Raw genomic sequence first — 9,743 nt, 5'->3', positions numbered from 1 at the left:
ACAGAGATGTAGAGAAAAGCACAGGCTGAGAGAGAAAATGGAGAGTTATAGGGGCTGACAAAGATCAGGACAGTTTATATTGTAAGTGGTCCTGTTTGAGATACTATACTCATGCAAATGAACGACTGTTGTCATAACGGATTAAAGGAAGAGTTATAACAGCCAGATGATTGTAAATTTGATTGAATTTGTTCATCAAATAAGGTAGACAGTCTGTAAAAAGGTTATTAGGCAATAAATATGAAGTGGGGGCTAACAAAGACCAAAGATAAGATGGAACATATTAATTATACTTCTGCTTCTGATTTCAGAAGTTTTAACATTGATAACGGGATTTAATCCAAATGTCTTCTGTCAGTGTCTACACAACAGCTGTCAACCTCTGCCTCCGATCATGTTTCAGCATTCTGTCTGCTTTGTCTTAAAAATGTCAACAAATCATATGATTGAATGGACTGCTGCCTGACAATTAATTTTGTCTTTAAACTATGTCTGTTATGGTCACATTTGTCATAATTGCAGTTCTAATAAGATTTCTGTTGTCAAGTATGTACTGAAGGAGTTCTGTGATAAATGGTGGATTGCTGATTTAAAACCACTCAGAAAGATTATGCGATTTGTTTTGGTCTTTTGTTGAGTGATTGAAGCCTTTTTTTCTCCATTCCCACACTTCAGTTCAAACCATTTTCTCATGTCAAATCTATTGATATTGAAGTTCACAAACAATTTGATCAGGGTTGAGAAGAACAATATAGCATCTTTCAATCCTCCTGTCTGTCTTACTTATTACCTCCATTCTTTCTTCCAGTTTAATAAAGTTTAACTGAATTCAGTTATTGTGATGTATTGGCATGGACCCTGTATGAAAAATTTGTGAAGATTACCAGTTTACTGAATCAATAATAAAAAACTTTCTTTGATTTTGTCTTTTACTAAATCTAATAGCCTTGGTTGTCTTGAATGAGTAGTTTCAGTCACTGGTGTGTATACAGCATTATTTTCTTCAAACACATCCTGCTGAGGATTATGTTGTGTTTGCATTTCTTCACTCTAAGTCCTCTTTGTTTAGGTGCCGACAGCCTCTTTATTGATAGTACACATATGATAGTACTGTGACTAATCTATACAATACTCACAGTTTTTTGTACAATAGGTCCCCTACGAAAGAAAAAGACAGAAAATTGGAAACATGATGCATTATGGTGTTTTAACATTATAAGGTAAGGTACAGTGCAGTACAGGATGTTAGACGCAGCACGACTCGACCATGCTTCGTTTTCCATTGCAGACAGTAATCCTCTGAGGTAGACGGAATCAGCTGTGTATCATCACAACATGTGTGAAGCTGTGGCAGTACAGATGAGACAGACAACTTCTCATTGTGTGTTTATCATATTACATTGATTGAGCAGAAGCTTTTATCCAAAGCGACTCACAAGTGAGAAGTATAGAGAAGTTATTGCTCTGAATTAGTGTGTGACAGGCTTTTAGTTCAGAAGAGTTTGAATTCCTTTTGGTCGTGATCATTAGCAGCAGAGAGCTACATAACTCAGCTCTGGTCAGCAGAGAAATAAAGATTGATTTGTAAATCTATACTTGTAGTTAAAAAACATTAATTTGCCACGAGCACAATTTGCGATCCAAGGAGAAATCAGATGTTCAAACAACTTTGTAGAACAAGGAAGTGTGTATGTGTGAGTGTACGCTGCTGTAGAGATGTTGTTTATGTCACTGTGTAATATCAGCTCTGTATGCTTGGAACCTCGGCAGAGTTGTAAGAATCAGTTAGTATAGTCAGTATAATCAGTTAGTATATCAGTTAGTATACGACTTGCTACTACCTACAATGGAAAATCAAGGAAAAGCACACTCCTCATTCCAAGGGTCAATTTAGAATCCACAATCTCTCTCTCTATATGTATATATATATATATATATATATTATGGCATGCCGTTCAGGAAATTAATCTTTGAATATATTGAATGAAACTCTGAATATATTGAATGAACCTTGAATATATTGAATGAAACTTGAATATATGGAATGAAACTCTGAATATATTGAATGAACCTTGAATATATTGAATGAAACTCTGAATATATGGAATGAAACTCTGAATATATTGAATGAACCTTGAATATATTGAATGAAACTCGGAATATATTGAATGAACCTTGAATATATTGAATGAAACTTGAATATATGGAATGAAACTCTGAATATATTGAATGAACCTTGAATATATTGAATGAAACTCTGAATATATGGAATGAAACTCTGAATATATTGAATGAACCTTGAATATATTGAATGAAACTCTGAATATATGGAATGAAACTTTGAATATATTGAATGAAACTCTGAATATATTGAATGAACCTTGAATATATGGAATGAACCTTGAATATATGGAATGAAACTTTGAATATATTGAATGAAACTTGACTGACGTCAGACTTCACGGAAGTGCCTGCAGCCATCTTGTCTAAGGTGTGGATACTGTGGCGAAAAGCGAATGACAATTAGTCAGTCCGCTCGGAATTTTGTAGGATGAATATTAAAGTATGAGAACATCATTAACACACTGGCGAATGCATGTACGGGCCAAAATCCTCCCGATAACCCTGCCCGTTCTTCTAACGAAGAAGTCGTGGCAGACTTACGACATCAGGCCAACCTCAGCATGCCTTCAACCTCTCAGGAGTGCCCCAAAACGGCAATGCAGGCTATATATTGTTTAGATACAATAAGAATCACCCACATTCATAGACCAATGTAGGCTGAATATTTAGTTTAGTATTGAACGTATTTGATGATCCGCGACACAGCTTTGTTCACGTTACTCACAGCAGATTGCGGACAGACAAATGCATCGTGCCCAAAGTGGACATTGTGTCACGGATCGTCATATACGTTCATTTCTTAACTAAATATTCAGCCTGCATTGCCGTTTTGGGGCACTCCTGAGAGGTTGAAGGCATGCTGAGGTTGGCCTGATAAACAGCTGCCTGCCCGTTCTTCTAACAAAGAAGTCGTGGCAGACTTACGACTTCTTCGTTAGAAGAACGGGCAGGGTTATCGGGAGGATTTTGGCCCGTACATGCATTCGCCAGTGTGTTAATGATGTCCTCATACTTTAATATTCATCCTGCAAAATTCCGAGCGGACTGACTAATTGTCATTCGCTTTTCGCCACAGTATCCACACCTTAGACAAGATGGCTGCAGGCACTTCCGTGAAGTCTGACGTCAGTCAAGTTTCATTCAATATATTCAGAGTTTCATTCAATATATTCAAAGGTTCATTCCATATATTCAAGGTTCATTCAATATATTCAGAGTTTCATTCAATATATTCAAAGTTTCATTCCAAATATTCAAGGTTCATTCAATATATTCAGAGTTTCATTCAATATATTCAAGGTTCATTCAATATATTCAGAGTTTCATTCAATATATTCAAGGTTCATTCAATATATTCAGAGTTTCATTCCATATATTCAGAGTTTCATTCAATATATTCAAGGTTCATTCAATATATTCAGAGTTTCATTCCATATATTCAAGGTTCATTCAATATATTCAGAGTTTCATTCCATATATTCAAGGTTCATTCAATATATTCAGAGTTTCATTCAATATATTCAAAGTTTCATTCCATATATTCAAAGATTAATTTCCTGAACGGCATGCCATAATATATATATATACATATATATATATATATATATATATATATATATATATATAGAGAGAGAGAGAGAGAGAGAGAGAGAGAGAGAGAGAGAGAGAGAGAGAGAGAGAGAGATTTCACCTGTTTTGCTTTCCTTTGCTTTTGTGGCATATTATTTTATTGTTTTAAATGTGACTCATAAATAAAACACATGAATTTTTTACAAACAGAACTTTACGAAGCAAAGCCCATCATGAGCCAGTGTATGGCAAAATCCAGACAGTCAGTATATTTCAAAAATAATTTCTAGATGTTTTCGGTTTCCAATGTATGTAAAAATAAAAAAATAAAAGTAAGAAGATGAAATCTAATCAATCGCATGCTGTAGTATGTATATTAATGACAACATCTGCTTATTCAAACAAATGAATAATATTCTTAAAAGAAAATATCTTTAGATAGGACCGTGCAAGTTTACTTCTGTTTGTTGTGAGTTTTAAAGCCGTATAAAACGCATTAAAATCAGCTATAAAGACCCCAATGTTTAAGAGGGACGTACAGAATCTTGACTTGCGTATGTGACATTTGCGCATTTAAAATAAAAAGTTTATCAGGTAACTTAAAGGCTTATTTACTCCATCCATATCAGCGAAGTGAGGATGTGAGCTCCAACGGAAAACGCGTGGAGACTTTCTATTCGCTCGCATCGTTGCTAGGTAACCGCTAAACATGCATCTCAGGAATTGTAGTTTAAAGAAGGTCGTATCCCGCGCGTTCACATAAGGAAGTCTTAGACAGAAAACTACACATCCCAGAATGCAGGTCTGGCGGAAGAGTCCACCCACACTTGGGCACCTGACTTGTGGTACTTCAGTGAGCTACAACAACAGACCGTTTGTTGTTTTGTACGGCTGAAATACTTTAGCCAGCTAGTTTTATGTTAGGCGCTTGTTGTGTTGGTGTTTAGCTATTTTCCAAAATGAGACTGCACTGTTTAGTCGCGGCTCTGTGTCTCGGAGTGGGTGCTATGGCAGGGAAATACTCTCGAGAACTAAATGAGGCCAAGCCGAGTGGAGGTGATGGGCAGACAGTGGAGTTCAGGATAGCTAAGCTGAACCAAGTGTGGGAGAAAGCCAAACGGGTACGTACATGAGAGAAATTTGGTTTAAGTCTACGACAGGTGGAGCAGCACGTTGTCGTCATCTTTATTCAGGTTACAGTTTAGAGCAATGTGAAAAATGTAGCGGCCGAAGAAAACGTTGACAGCTGCATCTGTGGTCAATTCACAAATCCAGCTGTTAAACAGTTGTCGCATGAATGATGTCACCCGTGCTGATATACATAGTTTAGTATGATGGAGGATTTGGTGTGCGGGTCAGAACAGTCTCTGGTTATGAAATTGATTTCGGCAAAACATAGATTAAAGTGAGACTTTATAGGGCACTAAGAGTAGCAAACAGCACTCACTGCAAACTTTCTCCACTATTGTGTCCAACTAACCAACCAACTGTTGGCTTGATAGATGGAGCTGTCCCCAGTCCGACACGCTGAGCTGCACAGCGACCTGAAGATCCAGGAGAAAGATGAGCTGCAGTGGAAAAAAATGAAGGTGGAGGGGCTGGATGAAAACGGGGAGAAAGAGGCACAACTCAGACGCAACTTCAACGGTGAGAAAGTGTCCCAGCTTGTGCAGCCCAGAATGGCTCTCTGGTTTGTCCCGAGTCTGTCTGACCTAAGAAAGTTTTAAGAAAAGTTAAGATCACATTACAAATATTTGGGGAAACAATGACAGAAAACATCAAGCAAGTTAAACATGCATTGGAGAACTTCTCAGGCACATGAGTTGAAATCGATAAGCACTCCTCTTTTCTTTTTAGTGATTTGAATCTGTATCAATAATGAGAGACTGATGCTGATGTTTCGCTGTTAAAATCTGGGGTTTTCTTGTTAACCCTGTGTTGCATTGTGGGTGCCGTACTGTGGGACCTCTCTGACAGATTAATGGTTAAGGAAGTGTAGATTATGCAAAGTGTAATAATTCACTTATATTGCCATTCAAGGCCAGTGTTTTTAAGAGATCAGGTGCGACAGTAATTTAGTTAAAGCGCACAGAGTGTAAATTATTATCAGAGTCAGAGCACAGCTACGGATGTATGTCTGAGAGTCAGTTTTCTAAAACTTATTTGGTAAAGGATCACATTTTTTTTGCTCAAGATGAGCTATTATTTTTCATGAAATGGCAGAATTGCCCACTTACTTTCAACATTTGATGTTTTATATGATCTATTTTGACTAAACTGGCAGGTTATGAGATTTGCACATTGTTTCATGAATTGTCTGTTTTACATTGTATGCAGCACCCCAACTTTGTGGAATATGGGTTTGATCAACAAAACAAAAAAGAAAAGCAAAGGAAGAGAAGTTAACAGAGAGGAAAACATCTTCATATATTCATATATACATATTCGTTTTTGCATTTCCCTCGCTTTCAAAATGCTTCGAACAAATAGTGCAGCTTGAAATGCATCATCTTGTTAACGCAGAGGATCTTTGTATGCACTCGTCCTCACTCCCCAGTGGTGGAGTGACCTTGCAGCTCCAAGCAGAGCAGCAGATTCACTCTCTGCTCTTTTGTTGCCCGATATTAATTTTTCAGAGGGACTTCACGTTAACTTTTCCCCTCTGAATCCTGTTCTCCTCCTTGGGTCATTCTAACGTCAAAACCATTTATTTCTCTCTCCTCAGTTTCCTTTTCATTTAACTTCTTCTTCAACTCTTAGTTTGTTGCACCAAGAGACACTCTGAGGTTTTGCTTACTGTAAATGGATTAATCAGAGAACAAAGTTAAGATTTAGCTTTGGTGCAGAACCATGGCTGAAAAGGAAAAAGAAGAGAATTGAATATTAAACATAGATGCCCATCATCATGCAAGAGTTGTCAACAACTTCTTGCATTTCTTTTCTTTTAATTAGGTGGTTAAAACATGTCTATGTAAATGGACACCCTCCCATTGACGTATCAGGAGTTAATATGTGCCACTGATGGGTTATAACGGCGCTGAGTCGGTGCTGAGTCAGCTGCTGCAGTAACAGTTTACTGGAGCAGAATAACAAGTCCAGGCCTTCCTCAGAGCCAAGTCCAACTTTGTATGCTGTAGAAATGTGAAACATGTGGCTCCATTTATTGTTACGTATCCTGTAAAACAGATGCTTGTGCCCTGGCAGGTTGTGGATGTATTGAGGTCTTTTTAAATCGTTGTTCTGTTTAGTGAGTGGTAGAGCAAATTATCTTCCTCTTCATATTCATCCTTAAAATGCAAGTTATATGAGAAAAAGCACATATTTTATTTCATCACCCACTGTTGGTCTGTTTTAATAGTTTGTTTGCCTTCATTAATGCTTCTCACTTTGCTTCTGGCATCAAAATGGGCTGTGACTTTCTTTGGAATTAATGACTTACTGTCAAGTGTTTAGGGTCTAGTTTAAATAATGAATTTACGTGTCCTAGCCTCTTTATATTGTCTTGCTTTCGTGCTTTCTCTCATTACAACCTCTGTTGCTGCTCCCTAGAGGCTTGTGTCATGATTATTCACCACAGCGTTTGTTTAAGAGTCTCATGATCGTTGTCTGCAGTGATTCTGGCCAAGTACGGGATGGATGGGAAAAGGGACGCGCGGTCGCTCGAGAGCAACTCACTGAAAGACCATGATGTCAAAGAGGGAGACATATTTGATGATCCCAGACTGGACAAACTCTGGAACAAGGTTTGTGCTTGAGTGCAAAGGAGGGAGGAAACAAATGCAAGTGTGATTTTAGTGCTTGTGCTCTTATTTTTCTGGTCTGTTCTTTAAAGCCACAGTGGTCGGATGAAATGAAGACCTCAGCCTCAAATCAGAGAAAAGAAATTATGAAAACGATCGAGTGCGCACAAGGTTACAGCTACAGTATTTTCACCAGAAGTCTTTGAATGCAGCTTTTACTTTGGACACAGTTAGTGCAATGTTGTGTTGCTAAAGTGAAAAGAAAAGTGCGATGCATAATTCATCCACAGATCCTTCCACTGCTGCATCGTTGCATAATGGTTGAAACTTAGTGGCACGAGCTTGTTGTAGGAGGTGGGGAAAAGAAGTAGAGAAGCTCAAGTATTATGAGAAATCTCTGAAGGTAAATGCTCCACGCTATTTAAAACCAATCAGTTTCTGTAAATCTCTTCAGGTAGTGCAGCAGCAATGGAAACACCAACTCCATCTTTGAGTTGTGTTTATTCATGTTGGGAGTTTTCAATCTACCATGTATTTGGAGTAGAAAATGGAGAGAATAGCGATATCCCAAAGGGAAAATCTAAAAAAGTAAAGTAGGTACATTATTACACAGATATATTGCTGCCTATGTGAAATGTTGTCATGACAGCCATATTCCCTTTGGCCACTATTGAGGTAAAACGAAATAGTTTTGAAAAGTAATGCATCTCTTTTAAAGTAGCTCGTTGACATTTGATGGCCCTCTCCAGCCAGCTGAAGTGCTTTTACCACTCCATCGTTTTTAGTTGTTGTGATCTGAACAACAGCGTTAAATAGTTTGTTACTTTGAATATTCTGGGAAGAAGTTTCTCCACAACGTTTGAAAAAGAAACATGTTTTGATCAAATAAAGCGTCTCTCTATCACTGTCAAGAGAAAACATCAACCAGTCAGATCAAGAAAGTGATATTAATGAAGACGGTCAGTGAATAGAAGCCAGATTGTCGACTGTCATCACTCATAAATCCCACTTGTAGCTGCCAGCATCGGTCCTTATTCATCCACACTTTTCAGTTTGGTGATCTTTTTCTGAGAATCTAGCTGTAACTCAAAACATGCCACAGCCTGACATGGACTGAGTTTAAGCTTTTAAAGGGATTCTTTTCTGTTTATAACACAAGGTAAAATGAGAGCATCGTCACAAAACAGAAGATGAATTAGATAAAACAGTCTTCCTTTAAAGCATCTAACCGAGCAGTTGCCCTGGACATAGCATATTTGGACTGCTATTACCAGTCACCCATGCAAAAATATTCGTATTGATCTGATGCTTTTTAGGCTAACTCCTATCTGTCTCCTCCACCACCAGGCGGAGAGTTCTGGGAAGTTCTCCAACGAGGAGCTGCTGAACCTAAAGAGGGAGTTCCAGCACCACAAGGACAAGATCCACGAGTACAACATCCTCATGGATACCGTCAGCAGGACTGAGGGTGAGTTGATTCCATCCCTTTGTCACACCACTTCTGCTTAGTTTTATTGTTCTCTACGGTTACGTTTTGAGGCCTTTAAGCTCTGCTCTGTGTGGTTTGTCTTGGTATTGTTCGATAAGTCTCGCTGCAGTGTCTTATACTCCCTCTCTATCATCCCAGCTCTTTCATTACGGTTTATTGCTAAATGCTTCGTACAGAATGCGGGCTTATCAAATAAGGTCAGGTTTTTTTCTATATATTTTAGCTTTAACGGAGTTTTCAAAGAGAAAAGATGAATAGATTCCTTCTCACCCTCTCTGACTCTTCTGTGGCTGTTCTGCGTGGCGTTGTTTTTATTGGCCGGCTGTCTGAAGAGTTCTCAGTGCATTTATTCAGACTTTTTTGATCAGGCACGCACCGCACACGCCACCACCCACTGCTCTCCGCTCCATCAGTACTCACCACATCACATCAAGCTGTGAGCTTTAAGCGGAGCCGACAGGCCCCACAGTGTTTCAGACAGACCTGGGGTGGACGGGCTCGTCTCCTTCGGATGGGACTGACACTTGGCTGCTGTTTCATGCCAGACATTTTCCATCAGCACTTCAGAGCACCACATCGCCACCAAACCAGCCAGGGGTATTTTTCTGCTCGTCAGCTGCGTTTAAATATTGAGCCAATCGCATGTTGCCTTGAGGGGAGTCTCTGTTCATCTCACCAGCACCACCACCTCCATTCACGGCCTATCTGATTTCCCCAGTTTTCAGTTCGTTTGCCTTTTTGCTTTTGATCCAAATGTCAGTAGGCTGTGAGTTGAGTCAATTAAACATGAATCGTATAACTTTGTGGTCGTTATCAGCAAC

The 9,743-nt window shown here is 38.7% G+C and overlaps 1 protein-coding gene across 1 annotated transcript in view; it reads left to right on the top strand.

The window, feature by feature from the left end:
* Positions 1-4,501: 4,501 nt before the first annotated feature.
* The window catches only part of lrpap1 (low density lipoprotein receptor-related protein associated protein 1), a 7,887-nt gene continuing 2,645 nt past the window's right edge, over positions 4,502-9,743 (top strand). Inside the window, exons 1-4 of the mRNA XM_072384443.1 lie at positions 4,502-4,814; positions 5,196-5,340; positions 7,306-7,436; positions 8,781-8,901. Of these exons, the coding sequence (XP_072240544.1) occupies positions 4,653-4,814; positions 5,196-5,340; positions 7,306-7,436; positions 8,781-8,901 (559 nt within the window). The 5' untranslated portion in view covers positions 4,502-4,652. The remainder of the gene's footprint in view (positions 4,815-5,195; positions 5,341-7,305; positions 7,437-8,780; positions 8,902-9,743) is intronic.

This window comes from Leuresthes tenuis, unplaced genomic scaffold, assembly GCF_036924035.1.
Source record: "Leuresthes tenuis unplaced genomic scaffold, fLeuTen1.0.hap1 SCAF_4, whole genome shotgun sequence".
Taxonomy (NCBI): Eukaryota; Metazoa; Chordata; class Actinopteri; order Atheriniformes; family Atherinopsidae; genus Leuresthes; species Leuresthes tenuis.
The sequence above is the reverse complement of the archived record's forward strand: the minus strand, read 5'-3'. Positions and strand labels throughout refer to the sequence as shown.